Source organism: Melospiza georgiana, chromosome 4 (genome assembly GCF_028018845.1).
Source record: "Melospiza georgiana isolate bMelGeo1 chromosome 4, bMelGeo1.pri, whole genome shotgun sequence".
In the NCBI taxonomy this organism is placed as follows: domain Eukaryota; kingdom Metazoa; phylum Chordata; class Aves; order Passeriformes; family Passerellidae; genus Melospiza; species Melospiza georgiana.
Window position 1 is genome coordinate 42,010,261 of NC_080433.1, and position 24,632 is coordinate 42,034,892.

At 37.3% G+C, this 24,632-nt stretch overlaps 1 protein-coding gene across 1 annotated transcript in view; it reads right to left on the bottom strand.

Moving 5' to 3' along the window:
• Positions 1-2,250: 2,250 nt before the first annotated feature.
• The window catches only part of ACSS3 (acyl-CoA synthetase short chain family member 3), a 63,541-nt gene continuing 41,159 nt past the window's right edge, over positions 2,251-24,632 (bottom strand). Inside the window, exons 10-16 of the mRNA XM_058023040.1 lie at positions 19,098-19,193; positions 16,200-16,263; positions 8,547-8,628; positions 7,440-7,562; positions 2,896-2,995; positions 2,640-2,815; positions 2,251-2,369 (exon numbers count right to left, since the gene is read on the bottom strand). Coding sequence (XP_057879023.1) covers positions 2,304-2,369; positions 2,640-2,815; positions 2,896-2,995; positions 7,440-7,562; positions 8,547-8,628; positions 16,200-16,263; positions 19,098-19,193 — 707 coding nt within the window. The 3' untranslated portion in view covers positions 2,251-2,303. The remainder of the gene's footprint in view (positions 2,370-2,639; positions 2,816-2,895; positions 2,996-7,439; positions 7,563-8,546; positions 8,629-16,199; positions 16,264-19,097; positions 19,194-24,632) is intronic.

Genomic DNA, 24,632 nt, shown 5'->3' on the forward strand with positions numbered 1-24,632 from the left:
AGGAAAGATAATTGTTTCTTACTAATATTAATGTAAGCACACAGCCCTTCTGAAAGGTAAGTGCATGCCTGAATATTACTAATGCTGTTGGGGATTTTGTGGATTTTTTTTCACCTCCTTAAAAGAAGAGACCCAAACTAGAAAGCAGTTTACTTTTCCTTACAGAAGGAGAAGCTGGTGTAGGAGCATGAGTAATCATTGGGAAAATTATGCAAGATCTAGAAAATTAATTCTCTTCCCGTACATGCATTGCAAGATCTCTTGTAGAGATTTTCTGCTCTCACTAATTAGTTCCCCTCCCCTGCTCTTGCAATTATATGATGGCTGCAGCCGAGGTAAGGATAACAAACATACACAACGATGTCTCACCTTCAATTGTAAAAGTAGTGGCCACACACCTTGTGAATGTACCACAGTTTCTCTGTGATGACTCTTATAGTGTCTCACTGATTAAAAAAAAACGCACCACTGACAACTCTCAAGAATTCCCTCTTGCTCTGTAACTGTTCAGCACAGGTTGCTAAGTTGTAGCATTGTGAAAAGCAAAAGGTCTCTGCAAATCCAGTATATCCATGGGCCTCCTGTAAAAGCCTTCGTGCTTGAATAATTCATCCAGAAGAAAATAATATCTTAAACTAACTGCCACTTCTATAAGAAGTACTTCACAAAACTTTAAGGACATCTCTGAAGAGCAAAATTATTCCCAGTTTTAAACCTCCAACCTGTATATTTAGCATATCTACCATAAAGCATCATTAGCCTTTATTCAGTGTTTGCATGTTTATTCCCTGTTCAGATGGTGATTTTCAACGGAATAGCTGAGAGGGAGGCGGGTATCTTATGCAATGATTGACAGGAAACAAGGACAGCACAGGCTCAAACTGGGCTGTTCCAACATGACTGTATGACCTGGTTCAACATGACTGGCCCAGCTGTCTGCAGTCCCTACTGAAAAACACATGGACATTTTATTCCATTCTTACATAACTGGTAGAGCTCACCAACACCAAAAAAGGGTCACAAGCACAAGGCACCACCAGGGTATGGCTCATGTTAAGTGGAATCTATTACCTTTTAGGTCCTACATCAATCTGTTGCTTTATTTCATCACTTTACAGGGATATCATCCATACCTCTATCCATCACTACATAACAGTATTTCTGAAACCTTTTGGGGACCTCTCTTTACACCACAACATCATCTGAATTTGTCTTATTACTTACTGATTTTTTCTCTGGTAAGCACTGATGAGTTTGAGCAACTTCTCTGCTTTTATACTTTCCTGTGAGCATCTACTTTTATAAGGACCTTCACATTTATTGTTCCATTAAATACCTACAGTTTGAGAAGTAATGTATGTCAAAAGTGTATCCTCCATCCCCTGGCTTGTTGAGAACCCTGTACCTGTCTGGAATGGCCTATAAAGTCCAGAATGAGCTGCTTAGTATCCATATTTGCTAAATTTCTTGGTTATGTCTATCTCAGCCTAAAATGCTTAATTATGGCAGCAAAAGCACATTCTGGTGGTCCTCATCATAAGAGAGAAAAACCACAAAAAAAATTACCAGAAAGTGCAAAGGATAAATGCCTGCCTTTATTTAATATACATGGGGTTTTCTGAATATTACTGTGGACCAATCAGGATTTTCACTGTGGACAAATCAAGATTTGAAAGCCAGGAATTACTTATCATTTTACAAAAAAGACTCTTCAGAAAGTTATTGAGTAAAAAATGTATAGAAATTTAATTTATGGCACAAAGACTTTGGAAAAAAGAAAGAAAATTGAATCAAAAGAACTAATCTTAAAATTTTTAATTTTAGATAAAATCAAAAAGACAAGAACTTAAAATTTACAAGTAAGAACAATTTATGTCTGCAACAATTTTCACAATCAAATTCCTTTTTTACTTTCGTTTGTTCATGGTTTACCCTTTGTTAACTGCTTTAGGCAAACAAAAGTTACTGGTCACATTATAAAATAACAGATTGAAATGTAAGGTTACATGACACCAGATAAGATGGATAATCCAATAAATCCTTTCCTTTAAGTCTACAGCAATGAATTAATTCTATTTGCAATTCTTAGCCATCTTAATAACCAGAATATATTGACAGCATGTAGAGACTTCACTACATGTCAGTGGCTGTGGTAAGATGGTAAAGAACACAGTAATGTTTCTGTAGTAAAAACATTTAGTCCCAAATCATTACTTGTTATTAAAATGTGCTATTAACAAAAAAAAAATTGCTTCTTTGTATACTTGAATACCTGAAATGCTCGTTATTATGTATTATCCCATTTAATTTTTCTTTAGCAATTCTTCAATATGTTTAAACACACTAGCATCTTCAATGGTTGGTGTTATCTGAAAAGTAAGAATACAGTAGCATGTAATAGTAGATAAGAATTTCATTCAGAGATTCTTCTAGATTTATACTTCAAAAGCAATCAAGAAAAAAGCATCTTAAAGCTCTGAAACATGAGCATCTTTTGCATAATCTGCAATAGAAATAGAACAAAGTACTACCTAAAGTCATGGACCAGTTGCAGAACATTCAAGAGAATCAAAACCACCATGTTGTGCTTTGGATGTGCATGTGTGTCTAATGCATTGAAGCAAACAACTCTAACTTACCTTGTATGGCTTTCCACTGACAAGTGCAGAAAGAGCAGAACGTGGGATCTTGCCAGAGCGTGTTTTTGGCAGCTGTGTCACAAACATCCCCTTCTGAAAAGCTGCTACTGGACCAATGTTGGTCCGAACTCGCTCAACAATCTCTTTCAAAATCTTACTCTCTTGTGTCTTTACACCTAGTGAAGAAGGTAAAATCCTTTACCTTTTCTGAGACTTTTGCAAGTGTTAATGACATCAGTTTTCAGTGAGTTCTCACCTTGTTTCAGTACACACAGTGCAAATGGAACATGTCCTTTTAAAGGATCCTCCTGGCCCACAACAGCACAGTCTGCCACAGCGGGATGGAAGAGAATACACTGAGGGATGGAAAAGAAAACAAAACTGAACCAATAATAGACAACATTTCAGTGAAAATAATGATACAGTATGAAGAAATAACATAGACTTTTTCTTACATTTTGACAGCAAAAGGTCAGTACACCTTAGGATTCCAACTACATGTGTTGAAGATGTACATGTGTATATATACTATTGTATATACTCACGCATGCTTTTCAAACAAACAGAAGAAATAAAAACTTTAGCAGCACAAAACAGAAATATTGAACAAACCTGAGGTAATTTCCTTACAGTTTTGTGAGAGTATCGCGTCTTTGGTTTTGTTAGTGAGATCTCTGCTGGAACAAATAACATTTGTCTAAAATTATGAGTAACATGGAACTTAAATTCAGGGAGTAAGGATGAAAACCACAGAAGCAGTCCTACTACAGACTTATAAAGTCTATTGGTTCATTTTCTCTGACTCTTTTTTTTTTCATTCTTTGTTCCTGTAAAAGCATACTTTCAACCAAGGCCAAATACATGCCCAGCCTTGGCTTGCAGCCAGCCTAGCTTAGCTCCCTCTCTTGAAAACATTAGATCTCAGCTTCCTGAGACAAAAAAGGGAATTAAACCAGAGCTTCCTTCCTTCCTACTACATGTTTACACAACATCACATTGATAAAATATATGAAACTCTTTTTTAGGTAAAAAAATGTAAGCTTCCAATTAGCCAGTTGAGGTAGTCACTTCCAGGAAAACAGCCACCAAGATGTCTCAGTACATACCAAGATGTATGTCACCAAGTCTGAGACAAAGCTGGCCTTAAGATGCCAGCAGTTGTGAATCCTCTTCCAAAGAAACTACTTCTTTTTACTTTACCCCCTCACCTTGGGGTGTTTTGCTGTCAACAGTGCTTTCAGCACTTTTCAGTCCTTTGGACTCGACCACAAGGAGGACCTAATGTGACCCTACACAGAAGCCACATAATGTGATTGTGCTTGTTAATTTATCTGTGCATACAAGAACTATCTGCTTGCTAATAACTGAACTTCACATACTGTGTTGCCAAAATCAAAGGTTTTAGGAATAAAGACACTTTTTGGTTGTTTTTATTAAGTAAGAATCCCATATTTGCATTGGCTACTCATACAATGGTGCGAGAATGTGAAAGACAGGAAAAGCACAGAGAAGACAGGAAGAAAAACCTGAAAGAATGGAAAGCTGAAGCACTGTTGCCCCAGTTTAAAAAGGGAGGTTCTTGTATGACCTGTTTATGAAACTGATGGGGAAAGGAATAATTCAAAGGGTGTATGATAACTCATCTTCAAAACAGATTTCACCATCCTTAGGCTTTATAGTCAAAACAGGAAGGATAAACTGACTCCATGTGTCATGGTCAATACAGCACACACCAAGTAGCTTTTAGCAAAATAAATCCACTCAATGTGTTTCTAGCACGCTTTGTCAGAAGCTATACTCATTTCACAAACTATGATCCTAGACATGTCCCATGCCAGAAAAAAGGCAAATGGAAAACACTGACCTGACAGTAGATGCATGCTCTATCGAAGTACAGAAGCATGACCATTTATGCACAGCTTTTGAAACTGGATTATTTTTCACAGGAATTAGATATTATGTGCACAAACTAAATACAGAGAGTGCACTGGGCTTATACCAGAATCAGAAGGGCAGAAGAGCCTGCTTCAAAAGCTGAATATACGCAAATGCATTTGAATTCAGGTGCAGCCTACTTTCTCCAAAAGTCATTGTACCCACACTGACAAATCATATAGGGATTAATCTTATGCAAGTTCAAATCCCTACAGAGTTTCAATGCATCACATACACTTAATGCACTTTGGTCACTTACAGGCCAGAGCCTCAGTAATTCCATTTCCTGCTATAAAAAACCATTTTTTCCTGCTCTAACTCTTGACTGTGGCCACAGAAACCTGATAGGCTTATATATACTAAAAAAAAAAAAAAAACAAAAAAAACACCAAAAAACCAAAAACAGGCAAGAAAAAGACAATGAATTCTGGAAAAGTAGACTATAAGTCTATAACCACAGTAAATCAGTAAATACTGTTTTCCACAGGAGCACAGAAAAAAGATCTACACACTAAACTGGCATTACCATCAAATATCATAATCACCTACCAGGCATCAACAGGACTATCTAAGGTGGAGACCTGAATGTTGCCAGATTGTTTTGTTGTACCTTGTTTTTGTACTTCTAGTCTGTCATTCATAAGTATTATGGTTAGCTGGAATAGTGTAGTTATTGTAGTATTTTCCCACAGTCTATCCGAAGTTCTATCAACATGCCTCTGACTTTTCAAATGCTAACTTCAAATTACTGAAACCAGTAATTAGTAAATACCAATTTTAAAATTATCAAACTTCATAAAACAACTGAAAAGAAGAACAGAAACAGCACTAGACATTTAAAAATTGTTTAAAAGTAATAAAAAACTTCAGGAAGTGGAAATGGTTTTCCCAGTATGATCACTGGGCACAAGGATGGATGGCAAATGTAACAGCAGACAGAAACATTGTGATCAGGGGTAAGGGATTTCTCATGATAAATTCCTCAGTTCTCAAGTCTGTTGCCTCAGATAGACTAGATTTGATTAAGCTTTTTTTTATTTTTCAGGAAGGGGCAAGAAGGGACACCAGAGATTTACAGACCAAAGAAGAGGGATGGATCAACATGCAAGATGAGGTTCCCACAATGGCCACCATTCACTAATTGGCCAGGTAAACTGTAACATCTACTGCACTGCAGTAAACATGGAGCTCCAATAGTATTAACAGATACATCAGACAAAGGAAAAATTGCGTGGAACATAACAGAGATAAAACACTTAGCTAAAGCACTAAGGACAAACTAGTTAAACTTGTAATGCAGCTAAAATGTAAATGTAGATAACATACTTGCTCAACAAGGTGATTGTCAATTACATGGTGATTCAATGGACCTCTAATTCTGTATTTACTGATCTTACTGAGGAGGGTATTGTGGTCTTCTTAACACTTTCCCATTTAACTGGCAATTTGCTGTGCATGCATTAACATCACTCTTGGTTTTTAGCTTTGCCCAAAAGTTGTAGAGAAAAGCTTCTAAAATGTTAGTGTCATGAAACATTATGTTTCTAGGGGTAACACCTAACTAGCAGGGAGAAAAACAGAGATGCTGAGCTCAGTATAATGGATCCAAAGGTAATACAGCAGGTGAGGTGATTCAATTCATCACTTGTTACAGCAGCTTCAGACCCATGCTGAAGCAAAGAAAATGCCACGCTCGGCCCATGAGTGGTACAGCAGTAAGGGGTGGGGATGAGATTCCTGCTGTGCTTCAGTAACGGAGCAAAAAACTACTTCTAAGGGAAAGAGGTTTAAGCAGACTGAAAGCATCATTATATCTCCAAAAACTTCAGTCAGGGCAGCAGCTGTTTCAGCTCCCTGGCTGATCAGTCCTTCATAGATTAATGTTTATGTGAACTTGTTCACTTCTGTGTAATTAGAATTTCTAACATTCTAAGTTTTCTAGTCTTGAAAATAAAGTAGTCCCTAGATTAACAGACATTATAAACCAAAAAACAACTTGCAGATTAGTTTCTAATTCAGTGAACAGTTAAATTCAGAGTTCTTAAATGCATATTTTTCTCTTGTACACACCCAGCACACCTTTCCCTATACTCCCTGAATAAGCAATATGTCATCAGGGAAATTTGTAACTAGCAATCAATCACAGCAACTCCAGAAGGGTAAGAACAATCATATGAAATTCAGACACTATTATGAACTTCATTTTTTTCAACTTTTTTGAGTTGCATGGGTATTACATTAATGACTTCCAATTTAACAGCAGGGTTTTTTACTGATATTTTCATTGTTCATTTAGCACTGCTCATACAATAAGAGACAAAACAGCTGTCAAAAAACTCCAAAGTCTTCCCACCAAGAAAAAGCACTGAATATTAATCTCTGAAAAAAAAATCAGTTAACATTGATCATTGTATTTTAGGAAAAAAAGTTTCTACTCCTAAGTAACTACAGTAGTTGGTGAAACTACCTGTCACACTGATACTACACTATCCTACTGTATTCCCAAATAAATACATTATTTGAGCTAAAAGGTATGCTTCCCACCCTACCACACTGCTCCTTATCTCCACCTTCAAATACCAAATTATGCCTGCCTTACCAATCCCACGGTATTTATTGACCCTGCATCTTATTGACTAAATTTGTTTTCTTTTTCTGGAAAGCATCTTAATAGGAAGAGCCTGAAACAGGAAATACTTTGGTTAAAAGTACCAATGGAAATGCAAACAAAACAAGTAGAAAACAAATAAGAGATCTTTCTGTGTGAGATTTTGAGATGTGAGATGTGATGAAATGTGGGATTTTTAGTCTCAGCTTCCTGCATTCATCTTTCACTCTTCTCTTTTGCTGTCAGGCAATGCTCACCTCTTCAATCGCACCTGCAGAAATTCTGTGTCCGGCAACATTGATCACATCATCAGCTCGAGACAGGACATACAGATAGCCATCTTCATCCATATAACCAGCATCCATAGTATCATAATATCCCTAAATACAACACAATGAAAAATAAATTCAGAAAGACTACTAGGAATATTCATTAATTTACAAGGAAACACAAAAATTAAAAAAAAAAAAAAATAGACCTGTTTCGCATTATAAATGCTTTTGGTGCTTGAAAGATTTAATTCTGCAATATTTGTCACCATTTATATATAATATTATCCTGTGCAGCTCCCTTTAGAGAAAGGTTTTGTTGTCTTTATTAATATAGAACAGAAAAAAAAATAGATAAACCCTGACTTTTTTCCAACTCTTCTCTGATCCCTGACAGCTTGAAGAATGATGTTGCCTGGATCTACACAATGAAAATGGAATTACTGCAATATGATGACAGTTGTCAAATTTCTCCTAAAGATACTCTTGTTTGCTGTATCCAAACATACACTGTCATCATGATGCAATTGCACACTAAAAATAATTCGTATGACCAATTCACTCATTTACTTTCATTGAGCCAAATCTTCCCCTTTGGGCATTTGTATAGGGCCAATCTACCTATTTCTACAAGGAAAGAAGTAAGCCAGTCCTTGGATAGCTCATCTGAGAAGGAAACATAACTAATGCAGCAAAGAGCCTCCAGTGTATTCAGATGTACAGTGGACAAGTGTTATTTTGGAGTGATACGAAGTTAGCGTGGCTGCATGCCAACAGGAGGAGTGTATCTGAAGCTGTGCTAGTGTAAGGTTGCAGGTTTATATCTTAGATTAAATGACATGAAATGACTTTTTGGCTCAGAAGCTTATGGTTTACTTCTCTTTCAGATCTTAAAAAAACAACAGCATACCCAAGAGCTGAAATTACACGTGAAAAAGGATTTATCTTGAAATGGTTTTAATTATATATACATATATCAAAGACCTCCAATGAAATTGTGACAACTTAAGATGAACTGTTTCCCAGTTTAAATCTATTATCATTCAGTTCTGAAGCATTACCAGAAGTTTAAATAATTGATTTCATAATTCTTACTGGAAACTTTTGGAAATACAACTTCTGAAATGTTTCTTCATTTTCCCAAAGACCTGAGAATGCTCCAGGAGGCAAAGGTAACCTTAAATAGAAAAGAACAGAAGGAAGTAGTAAGACATACAGATATAACAAATACAACTCATGTTCTCCATTCATACTCTGTTTTCAGACAAATAATAATTGTCTTTACAATTAGAAAACAGTTCAGCTTAATTACATGCTGGTAACCAATAAAAAAGGCTATGTATTATTGTCATCAAATGTATATAGCTCTGCAGGGTATCCAAGACCTTACCTTTTACATAATACAAGCACCTCAGTAAAATAATATTTGGTCTAGTAAACACTATATACTGTATTATAAATATGTTAACAGCATTTAGCTTTTAATACTTCTAAGGATTAAGTATCTGAAATTTGTGCATACACACTATGATACAGGCAACTGCATTATTACAGGTCTCTCTTTCTCTAATGCCCATACACACCCACACATGCATAGACAGATATATTATCAGACATACAGATCTTCAGTTTCTGTAAAAAGATAAAACTCAAAGGACTTCAATCACAAGAATCTGAATAAAAATGCTTTTCTGTTTAAACTGTGCATAATACTACTGGAAATACTGGAGAAGTTCTGTGAAAGTATATTGATACAAGTCACTAGTAGAACTTTCTAAAATAATTGTACTTAAAGCTGCAGAATTCTGGATTGCTTTATTATCTGAGTTTTGAATACATACTAAAACCCTTCTTCAGTCAATGATACGGGCACGAGAAAATATGGGACACTTCACATACATATCTGTCAGCAGAGAAGCTGCAGAAGCCTCAGCTAAAAACGTGCTAGTTTCTTTCTTCAAAGCTGTGACAGGGTCAAACACAGATTTCTTTAACTGCCTGAGAGATATATATTCAGGCATATCAACACAAATTTTATGAAGCTTACCCCTAATAACAGAGATCATGTAAACAAACATATTTATTTACATAAAATCATAAATGCACCATACAGATTTTGCTAGCATATGTCTGTCTTGCTAACTAGCAAGTATTTAGCCAGAGGTATTTTGTTTTCTGTGATAGTATCCCTGTGACACCAGAAGGCAATATCTCTAGCAAAGAAACAGTTCTCTGTAGCATAGCAATTCTGGTGTCAGTTCACGTCTATGATGGTCAGTCACAAGAACAGGTGCCACCAGCCCTGTGACATGTACTTTTCTAACATTACATTTACAAAAAGAATAGTTATAGTTTTTTATATACATATATATATATATATAGAGAGAGAGAGAGAGAGAGAGAGAGAGAGGGAGAAAGAAACATACTTCAAAAAAATCCTAGCTATGGTAAAACCAGTACAAACTACATTGAAAAGGTCATATAATCCAGCAATTATTTGAATGCCTGATTTTCTACAATCCTTGGTTTTTTCAGCTTAATTCATGTCAGCTAGCATAACAGAATATACTACTATAAATATTACTGCTTTTTCTCTGAGAGTTCTGGCTCAACACATCCCATACATCACATTCCTTGAAAGTACAGGTAAGGTATGGCCAGAAATGCCAAGACACTTCCCACATAGCTACCCAGGGCTCAGGAGGGCAGGTTGGCTTCTGCCCATCTGGAAGAAATTCACTGCCCTATTTTAAGCGTTTCAAGCTTAGTAAGTGTCTCTGTGATATAAAAACATGACCCATGGAGAGCTTGCCTTGGAAAAAAAGATTAGAAAAACAATTTATTGATCCTGGTGTTTGTGTATGCATGCATTTAAAAGGGAAGAAAAAAATCTCTTGTTTAGATTCAAGAAAAGCCACCAGAGAGTGGCAGTTACTATGGTTGTTACCTGGTTGCTAATAGTACAGCAATTCATAACAGCCTCAGTCATTGCAAATTTCGCACTTTAAATTTATTTAGCAGTCTAACATCTTTGTGATGGGAGAGAAAGAACAATTCATATTGACAAAGGCCTTAATTTCCCCACAGCTCTATTCAATACTTTGCAGTTAGTCACTGAATATAAAAAACAGTTTTATTGCTGAAATTAGAAAAGCATTTTCTTTTCTGTCATTGTTTAAAAATCTAAACAGAGAAGTATGAAGCATATCACCAAAAATAAAAGCCTCACTTTCACTATTTGGTTTTCTTGTCCTTGTTTGGGTTTTTTTTTTTCAAATGGGGAGACTTGGGGTGTCTCATGTTCCAGTTTGGTGGTGGTTTTTTGCTTGTTTGTTGGGGGTTTTTTAGGAAAATTGTATTGATAAACACATCCACAGAGCATATTTTTTGTGTGTCTGTGGAGGCCAGACTGCTAAATTAGTGGCTACCACAGGTATCTCTGTAAACCACATCATAACAGAATACAGATATCTGAAAATCTTCCATGGCTTTCTGTGAAAGATTACTTGCAATTAAGACCCCATTCACCCACTAAGCAAAAAGTGAATGCCGTCTTCCATGTGTCAGTCTTTCACCACAATAATTCCAGAGCAATAGCCACATACAATTCTTTGATGAGTGCAGAGTTCTTGGCATCATGACTTAGTAGAATTTCTAGGTTCTGTGCAAACTCAAATTAATAAAGGTAGAATAATTCAGCTTGCCAGAACATCATTATGTGTATTGAAACTTTGTCAGGACATCAGAATTAAAATGTCCAGAGCCAAATATACCTCAAAACCACTGCTGTCAGTGGGAAGGCTGCCATAAATTCCAAAGGGAGCAAAACTGGATCATAATTACATGCAAGGAGCCAGAAGAGAGAAAATGAGACTGTCCAAAAATAAGAGCAACCTGAAAACAGACATCTCTTGTTTTTATCAACCCCTGTATAAAAAGGAACATTTTGAGATGTTTGATTTGGGTCTTTTTTTGCCCTAGAAAATGTAACACACACCCACAACAAGTCAGCATTTAAGAACTGTTGCCTCTTTCTAAAAACTGAGTTGATACACAAGATCTTTTGGCAATATTTTTTCAAAGAGATATATGGACCAAAAATGCCAGGAATGCATCTGTAAGCATGACTACTTTCCTTTCACAAGGGACAGGATCACAGAAGGGCAAGACAGGAGTAGGTATGTTCCTTCATTATTATTTTCACAATATACAAAGAAGTTGCTTTGCTTGGTTTCCCCTTGGGACATATTTACTGTATTTCTGTAGCTGTCTGTTACCAGCACTGTAACAGCAGTACAAATTATGCTACTCTACATTTACTCCAGTCAAAGAAAGATTAAAATTGTTGAATTACAAGAACACAGATCCAGGCCTATTTCTCATTTAAAGGTTGAATACATTCAAAACAGCATCAGGGAAATGAGGCAAACTGCATAAATTAATGATTTAAATCATATGGGTTCATTTAACAAAGATTCATTCTGGTTACATTTTACAAAGATAAGCAGGTAATTTCATTATAAATTGGAGAGACTAAGATGAATGAGCCTGACAGCATCACAAAAAAACTCTGAAGTATTTTAAATGACAATTATTATTTGTTTTTTTAAGCATTGTTTCACAGTTCATTTGTTTTTTATACAACAGTGGTAGACCTTCCAAAGAACAGTCCACCTTTAGCTTAGCCCAAGAAATCTGACTCCCACATGGCACATCCTTACAAATGCCACTCATCAAAATGGTGTAAGATTCCCTGTAAATGGAACCAAGCAATTATAGACAGAGAACTCAAAAGAGAATTTGCATAGAAAAGCAGATTTCTGAAATGAAATAATCAATTATTGGAGATGTTACCTTCTGTAGTTCAGAAAAGACATTCTTTTGTTTTACGGTAGGCGATGATCCTCAAAGGCTGTTCATTACAGCCAGTCAAAGTAAATACAAGCCAGTGTTAAATGAGTTTAGGCTTCTGAATGGAACAAAATAATCTCAACTGGCTGCTATAATTATTACTCAGCATTTACATAGGGTTGTGCATAAATATCACTCATAAAATTTTTTGATTGCAAATTTGAAAAGTATCTGGAAGCTTTTTCAAACTCTAGGAACAACAATGCAGAAAAAAGGGTGAAGAGTACAGGATCTTGAACATTCATCAGTCTGCACAAAATATTACTTTAGTTAGCTGAAAGGCGTTACAAAAGTAGTTGATCTCAGTGTGGATTTTGCTTGAGTGGGAAAAGAGAAAAAGCCATCAAAAAATAGTGAAAGTGCTTGGAAAAATTTCAAAGTAAAGAAAGTTCAAATAGTATTTACATGTACTCAGCCAGAGATCTGCTAGAAAAACTATCTTTGGACAAATTGCTCTCCCATTGGAAGACCTACTTATTATTCTTTCTGTAAAGGGAAAAGTCAAGGCTGATAAACATATAGAAGGCTGTTAGGAAGATAAATCTTTTGCACAGGTACTTAAACTGACCTTCCATATAACACAGGCTGAAAGATGCCATCTACGAAATCCTGCCTCAATCCCTCAACTTTTGGTTAAAATGGGTATCTAGGTTAGGCCTAAAAACATCAAAGTAAACTGCCATACTCCCAAGAATTTATTCCAATGTCTTAATACTTTCACTGCTAAAACAGTGCTTTATTTGTCATCTGAATGCATCTAGCTTCAGCTTCCAATTTATTTATGCTAGATTAAACAGCCATCTCTCAGGGACTTTTTTTACTCCTGGCCCTTAAAAGGTTACTATTCTACTGATCTTGGGTGAATTACATACCACAGGTTTTCATACCATGCAGATTCTAGCCCTCAGGTCATTCTCATTCATATTTTCCTCAAAATGCAGTCACTTTCTCAATAGTCTTGAAATAGTCTTAAAATTCAGTCATAAGAACCAAGCATAATGCAGCAATGGATGTACTAAGATCACATCCACAGACAGTAATGTTGGCTCCTCTTCCGTTTCCCTACTGAATAACAAGGGATCATAGAGCCTGCAGTTACACTCGCAGCTACATATACAAGTGTATTCTCAAGTGTGCATTAATTACAGGCTGTAAGAACAGATATTTTAAATACTGTACTTAGGAAAACTGCAGGCCTCAAGCAGTCCCAAATAGTCTTTACCAGGAGTCAGTCTGGAATAAAAACAACCAAAAGCTGCAGTTTACCACTTCTGCACAGCTGTCATTGTAAGTAGTGCATGGTCACTCTCCAAGAAGTACATTTCTCAACTCACCTATGCCACAGGTGAAGCAAATCCCTGTGTTCTTTCATATTTTAATAGGCTGTATGACACAATAATAGTCAGAACTATCCTGAGTCCCCCATTTTCCTCCAGCTGCAGAGGGACATGCTCTGGGCTGACAAACAACACTGCTAGCAACAAGGATCATCTCCACTAATTTAAAGGGTCTGTACATGTAGAAGACTGCTGAAGAGAGAAATGCCTCCTTTGAAGGAGGACTTCATGAAACCTTGCTTTAATCAAAAAAAATAAAATAAACAATACAATAAAAACAGATGTGATAGAATAATAGTATCCCTGTGGGATTACACTTTCTTGTGTGATACACTGAAGAAAAACCAACCAAAAAATCCCTCTTTTCATTATTAATTCATTTGATTGCAGCAGAAGTCATGCTAAGCAAGATAAAACAAAACAAATGAAACAACAGCAAATCAATATATTAACACATTTTTAATCCCTTGAGTAAACACCTAAATGTGGAGCAACATTAGGGAAGTCTGTCTTTCAACTTGTTTGGCAGAGTTGCTAAACATGAAGTTCATTCCATTCCTCTTTTGGTAGATAAGGCTAAATACCTAACCTATGCCAACTGTACCACTCTTGCAGGCACTGGAAAGACATGAACACATCTGAAGGTGATTTATTCCATCCTAGTTGAATAAATGGGCATGCATAATACAATGAATAACAATAATTAATCTGAATATCTAAGCAGCTAGCTTACAAAATACCTTTTCTCTCTCCATTGATTACAATCCTGTGTTTTATTATGGCTTCAGGCACTGCAGAGGTGAGAGCTTTGAAAAACGGTTTTCCACCCTGAGCTGGGTTACTGATACTGCAAACCAAAGTCTACAAAAGGTTGGAGCAATTTTAAGTACCTGTGCTTGGTATTCAATGGAGTGAATGCACGATCTTACACGTGTCTCAAGAAAACTACACCTAAATATGAGTCTACTGACTTGGGGGAGCTAAACCTAGGCCTCTGTGTCCTGCTGGCTTAGCTGAAGATGCTGAGAATGAGGCAGGGTAAAGACTTCATCCTGAAAACACACATCTGCATCACACAGTACAATAAGTCCATGTGATGCTACTTCAGGCTCCACAGGGCTCTAGTTACATAAGGCCAGTGGTACAGCTGAGTAAAAAGCCTCCCCACCTCGGCAGCTCCACCTCCCACGCGAGCACTGCGCCAGCCCGCCCACACTGCTGGCCCTGCACGTCTGCAGCGCCTGCAGCTCCTGTCTCTCACCCCCAGCTCGCGTGCCTCAGCCAACTGCAGCCTCAGATAACTGTGCTAACCATTCCACAAAATTGGTACATCCGTCCCAATGCTTCAGCTTTTGACAGATTTTCAGTTCACTGAAGGTTAATACTAATCTTTGTGTTTCCTTTCATTTGTCTAAGCAAGCAGTGAAGACTGAGCTACTACAACTCTCCAAAAATCTACCACAGAAGAAATGGATGAATACATTTCCTCTGGGACTTGTATTATCTCACAGTTAGAAAGTGTTCAGAGTTGAAGTTATTTTCTGTAACTGAAAAGAAAAGGTGGGCACAGATACCACATTCATCACAAAGCAGGTGTCTCTCTCTGAGGAAAAAAAAATGTTTGAAAGTCTGAAAGCCAGTAAAACATTCAGAATAGAGAGCTGGCATGGGCTGTAAAGAGCACTAGCCCATAGAATGCTACGGGAGTAAGGAAAGATCCTGGCAACAGTGAGAAGGCAGCAGACAAGATAAATGTAACTGATGTTCACAGGGTGATCTGAACAGAGTCCTTTTCATCTAAGGAAATGTGCCTTAGAAAGGTGTACTTTCAAAAAGAATATTAGAGTTTATGGAACTCATCTGTCAGAAGTCTGGTAAATGGTACTAAAAATCACCTACATGATGCACAGCAGGGTTTTTTAAATTTTTTTTCCTGAAGTCCTTTCCTGCATGTATTTTGTCCAAGTACTGGTCCAAATGAACACTCTTTCATGCAAAGCACACACAGGAACATCTTGTGATTTTTCTTTACAGAGAACAGAAAATACATGTTCTCCCTCTAAGAAGGTGCATCAGCTGGGATTAGGAGATCATGAAAGAAGAGGCAGCATCACACCTGTAAGGTGAAGCATGCCAATCTGTAATGCTGTACTATTTCACTAAATGGAAAGATAAAATAGTGAAGGGAATGATTCAGGATCTTGCTCATCCATTAAAAGAGAAAGGCATCATTCTGTGCCAACACTCTGATAATTAAGGAAGTGGTAAACTTTGCTGTAGTCTATGAAAAACTCATTCATTCACACAACTTTGTCTGCAATTTTTCAACATTAATGAACATAAAACATTCAGGGAGTTTGGTATCAGTATCAGAGACAGACAGACATGCTTTTCAATCCTCATACCTTCAATTATTCTTATTTTTATATAAACTTTAGTCAAAAGATAATCAACCCATGTAGGAAGTTTCTTTTAACTGTATGATATTTATTTTTCTTACTTTACCACAATATTTCCCAAAGTCTTTGCCTTCACTGGTTTCTTATTTTCATCCAGAATCATGACTGTAAAAAAATAATATAGGAAGGAAACTCAAGTTTAGTATTTTTAGGTGAAGGTAAATGTCTTTCTTTATGGATATCAACTTATGTCACACTTCAGAATGGCAATATACCAAGCAACAGAAGGAATTAAGTAATTTGGGAGTGCCAAACTGGATAATCTTATGACTTTATTAACATTCAGCCTTAAGTACAAAAAAAACTTAAATAATACTTGTGCTTTGGAAGCAGAAATAGCACAAAGTCCCAAAAGGGAAAAACAGACCTAAAAAGTAAAAGGAGCTTTCATACTGGAAAATCTGAACTTCTACACAGCAAAGAACCATTAAGATATGTGACAAATATAAATTAAAAATATGTGGGTGACATGAGCAAGACATAACAACCAAGATGACTGAAGCCTAACCCAGTTCACGTGAGAAAAACTATTAGCAGTAAATAAGTACATCTGGTTTTCAAAGGCTCTCAGAAATCTCAGAAAAATGCCCTTCAGCTAACAAGGTTCATTGTATTTTGGCATAAAGAGATCAAGTAATTCTTGAAGTACCCAAAGCTGCACAGCAGGGTAACGCTCAAAGTACAGGATAGAATCCAGACTTCCCAAATGAAGCCTTTTCCCTGGATGGAGGGCTTCAGGGAAAGCATCCATATCCTGATATGGAGTAAATCATCTGAAATAGCCTCTTTTGTGCAGTTATCTGGGAAATGAAGCTACTAAAACCATCCATTCCATCTCAAGGTGCAGGCATAAGAAAGGAATGACAGATACCACCTCGGCCTATGATAATGAAATTACATAAGGTGAAGCAACTAAACCATAGAAAAGCAGGGAGGGAATATTCTGACAGACTGGACTAATAGGAATTACATGCTTTTTGAAGCCTGCCCAAGCAATGAAAGAATGTTCAACTGTATCTAAATCTCTACAAATAATCTTACATTCTGGATTACAAAGTTCCAGAGGAAATGGGGAAAAGTGGATGACAGACTTCTGACAAAAACTCTGCTACAACCTGTATGAGTAATATCATATCCTATCTCTCCAAAGAGCACCAACATCTGTAACTTATTCCTTCTGGCTGAGCTATTCCTTCGAAGATGATGGTAATTTTAAAGTAACTGAAGAGCCTGCTGGAAGCAATGGCTCCACACACAGACACAAGCAAGCACACAAGGCCAGTTTTACAACGACCACTTGTGTAGCTCTCAGTGTTTTCTCTCCTATTTTTATGATGCTAAGGAAAATCTAATCAGTTTACTGTAACTGTTTCATCAAGGTGAAAATCCCAGTATATATCCTTGCAAGCTACATCAATGTAGAAAAACTTGGGGAAGTGACATACTATGCTGCTCACTCCTGAATTACTGAAGAACTGACTCGTTTTTTCAAAATGTGGAACCTGCTTCAGTCTGAAAATGCACTGCAATTACCTGCAAAGGTTCAAGCAGATCAAGGGAAAAGCACAGTATAATGTCTGATTAAAGGCAACAGAAATTAATATTTTATCTTGACTCACTTTTAAATGCAATTTGCGCCACTACACTTTGATATCATAACTTTTATTCCCTTTATCCCTAAAAATCACCAGCAAATCAGTTTCTTTTTAGCAATATGTAATAGGAAAGAATTTTTACATGTTAAAAAAAAAAAAAAGTAGATCTTGCAACTTCCTAATATTGCAGCATGTCTTTACCAGCCATTCAGAGTTGCATATATAAACTAAAACCACTTTTAACTGGCGTAAGGATTTCCTCTAATAAGTAGAGTAACAGCACCAAAGAGAAGTGGATAACAGCAAGACAGAAGTCAAAATAGAGTAATTTTTAAAAATCACTAGTTTGTGAATAGCTGCATTACAGGACATATTTGGTCAAAGACTGAAAGAAGTAAAATTATTCTGTAAATCTTTAGTGAATTTCAGTGCTCAGTTTTTGTTTCCTTTATATGGTATGCTAAACACATTTCCATCATTCTCTTTGAAGAAAATTTTTACTTACACTAGTCCCAATGTTCCAAAATATTCACCAGAAATATTTATATTTTTGTTAGTCATATTTCTTCTTAGTTCTGACTATCATCTGATAACATGTGTGAGGCATTTACATTCTTTCACTCTTTCCTACTTACTAGAACTCTGGAGAAACTTCATGGCCTTGTTTTTAAGCTATTGCTCACCTTCACGCCATAACTGTAAGTGCAGAAACCAAGAGCTGGTAAAAAAATTTGAGTTTTTTTTAATGTTCACCACCATTTTCATGTATTAAAAGAAAAGAACATCTTAGATCTTTCTGACCAATGATGTGAGAACTTTTTCTGAACCACTTGATCTTTAATGCAATTATTTTTCAGATTTCAAGAAACTCTTTAAAATTGTGTTAAAATCAGGGTTCCCAGGCATTAAAATGCATTCTTAATCCTGTAACTGCACCCCTACATGCAAATGCCTTCCAGACAATGAGTTCTCATCTTTTTTGTGCTGGTCCATATCCTACCATTTCTCCTGGCTGGAAATAAAAATGCTGAAAGACAGTTTCCTTAACAACTCAAGCTGTGCAGAAGTGCAGAAATGCATATAGAAGTACAGATGAGCAATGTGCCAAAGTATATGCCAGCCTTTTCATAGAATAAAGGCAGAAGTAGTTGATCAATTTTCTTGAAGATGACTCTGAATTTTTTATTCAGAATCACATTCTACAACACACAAGAAAGCAGGGGGGAGGAAAATATCTTAATAATACTGTAATTTTCTTTTACTAAAAGATATGACAATCAAGGAGCACTTACTCAGGAATATAAGCAATGTCCTTTCTTAGAAACATTTTTAGCACAGCCTTACCATTATATCCTGGCACTGGTTTTCCTGCCTGTCCAGGTGGAGGTGTTGTAGAGTTCCCCAAACCAATGCAGGAAGCTGTAATTGCAGAACCAGATTCTGTTAAGAGAACACACATACCGTCAGTTAAGGCTGGGTTTAGTTCCATTCAGTATTTACTAGGTCTAAGTTTTTTGATGTTCAGCACATTTAAATTTTTTTAAAAATTTCCTAGACAAACAACAGAAGATTTAGAATTCACAGAATCATAGAATATGCTGAGTTGGAAGGGACTCCTAGATATCACTGAAGTCCAGCTCCTGGTCCTGCACAGGACACCCCCAGGAATCAATACATGTGCCTGAGAGCCTTGTCCAAACACTTCTTGAACTCTGTCATGGTGCTGTGATCACTGCCCTGGGGAGCCTGTTCCAATGCCCAATCACCCTCTGGGTGAAGAGCCTTCTCCTAATATCCCATCTAAACCTCCCTTGGCTCAGCTTCATGACATTCCCTTGAATTTTGTCACTGGTCACAAGAGGGAAGAGATTGGTACCTGGCCCTCCACTTCCTCTTGTGAGGAAGTAAAGGCCACAGTGACATCTCACTTCAGTCACCTCCAGGCTGAGCAGACCAAGGGACCTCAGCTGCTCCTCATACAGCTCCCCCTCAGGGCCATTCACCATCTTTGTAGCCCTTTTTGGGACACTTTCCAATAGCTTTATCATTTTTATATTATGGCACTCAAACCTGCCCCCAGCAGTCAAGGTGGGGCTGCCCCAGTGCAGAGCAGAGCAGGACAATCCCCTCCCTTGCCCGGTTGGTGATGCTGGGCCTGATGTCCCCAGGACAGGGTTGGCTCCTCTGGCTGTCAGGGCACTGCTGACCTATGTTCAACTTGCCATTGATCAGGACCCCAGGTCTCTTTCCATGGCACAGCTTTCCAGCCTCTTATTCCCCAGCCTGTACACCTAGGGTTGCCCCATCCCAGGTGCAGAATCCAGCACCTGTCTTTGTTTAACTTTCTTGTCTCATTTCTCCTTACTCTGACAACCTCTCTATAATCATTCCAATTGGCCTGATCTGGCTTCCATCTCCTGTGTATTTCCTAGTCACACTTAAGTAATGACAGGAGTTCTTAATTCATCCACATAGATCTCTTCCCCCTTTGCCTGATTTCTCACCCATGAGGATGCATCATTCTTGAGTCTGGAGGAAGTGATTCTTGAATATCAACCAACTCCCTTGGAACCCTCATCACTGCAGGAACTTGTGTTCCTACAAGATTCTTTCAAGAAGACCTTTTGAGGTTGAAGTTAGATCTCCTGAAGTCCATGATTACAGTCCTGCTGTCCTGTTTCCTCATTGCCCACTACTGAATTCCACAACAGTCATTACATCCAAGGCTGCCCTCAACTTTCACATCTTCAACAAGGCATTCATTACCTGTTTGTTAGTATAAGGCTGAGGAGCACACCACGCCTCAAGGGATCCTCCACTACTTGTGCCAGAAACTTGTCACCAATGCTTTCCAGTAATTCTGGCACCTTCCTAATCATCCCCACAGTTAAGTAGCTGAAATCCTTCCCTCCTCACCTTCCTCTCTTTTCACATAACATTTTTATACTACCAGAGTTGTTATCATAGAAGAAGAATAAATACTATCAAGTGATATAAAAGAGAGTCTAAGACTGAAAAAATCCCAGTTGCTCTTCACTCTTCCCCTCTAAAGAAACAATCTACAGAAATTACTTTGAAATGCTGCTGTAACTCTGAGCCACAGAAAACAAAGTGCAGCAGAAACACAGGATGAGACTTTACTTTAAAAACATGACTATATCATTCTGATGATGTCTCAGGTCACTTGGCCTGGAATGCATAGTCCATGCCACCTAGCAAACAAAGTAGGTTTGTCTCCAGCTGTATATGTATATCTAATCAGTATGTTCAATACTATTTTCAGTATGCTTGCACCAGGATATTAAAGTAAATTTTGCTGTGAATTTTTTCAACCTCCATAGCATTCATCTTCCACTTCAAAAGTTATGTGACTATTCAAGTGCTTAAAGAAGGAAAAACAAAAACAAACTTACAGACTCTTGTACTGTTTTTACAGTAGGTGTTAGTAAGTAGCTGAAAGCTTAGCATTTACAGCACAGCTGAACTAGGGCCTAAATACAACTGTGCGACACAGAATAAAAATTATCAACCCTCCATGCTGAAAAAGACAGGCTAAAAAGTCGGCTTTGTTGTTTCCTAATCTTTCCCCATTCCATTCTCTACTCCAGCTCGTGCAAATTCCCTGCACAGTCATGGGGGAATGTTTTCTTCTAATACACAAAACACCCAGGCTACAGTTATAGTGCTGACACAATATCAAAATAATCTACCATACCCCATCTGTGATCACACTGAGAAGTTGTAGAAAAACAAAACATTTTCAACAGTATTTTCTGTGCAGGATGTATACTGAAGAATTTTCCTCTTTTACTTGGAACAGAAGGAACAGTGAATTGGAAAAGACAGTAGAACCGAGAGTTTCCTTTTTGACTGTGCAAGGAGAAGAAGTGGAAGCACGGTGTACATGTTGCTTTACATACTGCACAGCAAGAGCTACAAAACAAACTGCAGCAGATCAGGCAGGAACAATAGTCCCCTATCACCAAAACACAGGAATTAGGTTTGCTACTGAGACAGGGAACACAGCACCACTGTAAGCCTGATGTACCAGTAACATTGGTGTGGACTGGGAATTGACAAGCATTTCTCATCAAGAGAGTCTCAGTCCAAAGACCCTGAGGGGAGTGGAAGAATTACTGAAAATTCGTTTGGGTTTGCCTGACTCTCTAGTACACTGCTAATGAAATCAACAGAAACTTGAAAGAAAACTTCATTGTACTAACTTGTCTGGTTTCTTACATGCTTTTTGGACAACAGTGACTAAGCCTGAATGAAAGTCTATTTATTCTGGAGAATCACAAGTTCTAAAACTTTGTGAAAAGGCCTTTAAAACTGTTGCTCTTTCTTCTATTGTCTTTTCAATTACCAATGGATATATAATTTTCATATTTACCCAGTGCTCTAATCTCTAAGCCATACATTCAGTTCCCACAGGGCAGTAAGACTTTTTATATACATGGAAAAAAATATGGGGTTTTTGGTACTTGGATCAGATAATAATTAAGAGAGGGAATCCCAAAAGCATCTGCTCTTTAGGTTAGGTTAGCTGCTCCTGAATGCTAAAGATTCCCCTTCAATACAGAATCACAAAAGAAGTACTGTCAGAGGACAGCATGAACCTTTGCGTTGCACATTTCTTGGGAAATCAACATTTATCTTTCAAAGAGGATGCTGGATTGAAATATCAATTTCCCAAACCTATTAGGAAACAACAGTCTCTTTCTAGGACAGTTTTTCCTATCACCAAGAAAACAGTCTGAGTTTAAAGGAGAATTCAATTCAAAATCCTCCTGAAAAGAAATCATCACTGTTCAGAAGAACACAGGATTTTAAGTGTTATTTAAAAGAGATACTTTCCTTAACAATTATGTGTAATACAAACACTGTGTGGCTCTTTATTACAGATTTCCAATAAATAAAGTTGCTTAGAAATCTTTGGTTTCAATTAAGGTTGGTTTCTTTACAATTCAATTCAGGATCTATGCTCAGGTTACAAGATTCAAGTCTGAAAAGTTGAAACAGTAACAGTCTGAAGAAGGATAACACTTGTCAAGTGTACATCGTATTCCACCTATCCCTTAAATCAAGTTTCTGCATATACGAACAGATGTCCCTTACCTGACACTCATTTGTTTAGAGTTGAAGATTCTCTGAAATTAATGCATAGCACCTAGACAGATTTCCAATGCTGAAGATTTTAGGAACTTCCATATTTTTAATGCAAGGAACAGAACAGTAGGTCTGTCTTACAGTCTCTTTTGCAAACATTTTGCACATTAACTGTCCACTCACTAAGCTACCAAGTTAGCTTCCCCTCCAGCTGTGAAAGGCTTTTCAGGGGCAACCAGATCATAAAACCAATTTCCTTTCTGTGTAACACTTTAAGATGCGACAATGAAACAGCTATTTAGAAGAGCAATGTTTTACACTGGGAGAACAATGTTTCACAACTAGTCTGGTAAAGGTATTCAACATCTGCTCTGAGTTATAAAGAAAACAATATGGTGTACCTCTGAGAATAATGAAAAGCACTTCATTGAGACAAAAAAGAGAGAGTTACTGGGAGATGGCCTTAAAATCAAAGCTGTTCAAGTGCCCCAACCCCTTCCTTATGCTTCTTCTTTTCAGAATAAGGGCTAATGTGAAGAAATAGTCCTCAATAATCACAGATGTGACCTTCTTTGTCTTGTCCCACTCTACCAGTAAGTGAGTGATACTATTATAAAGCTATTTCAATATTATTTAAATATCTAGTATAAACTGGACAGTTAATGAGTAGTCTGATACAGGAACTTCTTTGCATTTGCACCTTGGAAAACAATTCTTATGCCAAAGAAGGTGCTGCTGATCCAGAAACAAAAAGTGCACCCTCCTACAAGTAGCTAGGGTGCATAAAGTCTGTGACTTTATTAATCAGAAATCTTCCACCTACCCATGTGCCTGATTTGCAGAAGCTGCGTTCTGCCAAATTATGCAGAGCAACAGCTAGTAAGTAGGCTTTGTGCTCAAAACTCTTCTTCTCATTCACAGTCAAGTTCAATCAAAATAAACAGTTTTGAAATAACTCAGGACTTTCAAGATGAAAATCTACCACTTACTTACTCTGTGCCACTCATATTCCTGATACACTATAATTTCTGTACCACGTCTCATATTTCTCAACATAGTAGACTGCCATGCTGCTGAAGTACTGGCTTTTTTGGTAGGAAATACCTAGGCAAAATACACTGCATTTTGGAATGAATATTTGAGCTTGGGCTGTGCTAAGTTAGTAATGTAAAGTTGTCTGCTTTGAATTTCTCAGAATGCAATGGAGAGCCACAAAAAGCATACAAAAGAGGTAGGAAGTTGTTATGTAGCAGGAGAAGGAAAGAAGAAAAAGGAGCAACTGTCATACATTAACATATTAATGAATGCAATAAATATAATACACAAAATTCTCACTGTGGCTATGGTGTTTTGAGCTATTCTTCTGGCAAGACTGTCACTTCTGTTGTGGGGAATTAAAGGAATTACTACGGCAACAGACTGCACTGATAAAATGGAAAGGAGAGTCAGTGAAGCAGGAAAGCTTAGGCAGCAACTCATTACAAATCCACTCACACTACAAGAATGTACCTCTGAAGAGACTCCCTCCATATGCTCCCTGCACACAGTGGTCATTTTCATTATGCCAGAAAGGGTGAATGAAGAATTCAATAAAGTTACAGCAAAATGCCTTCTAGTAAGGCAACAACTATTGGGCATTCTGGAACAGAAAACCACAGTACCTGATGAATTACAGGACACGAAATCTGCATCACAGTATACCATACTGCTTCTTTAAAATAAAACTGAATCTAATACATCACAGAAATAGTATGCACTCCCAGTGTCCTG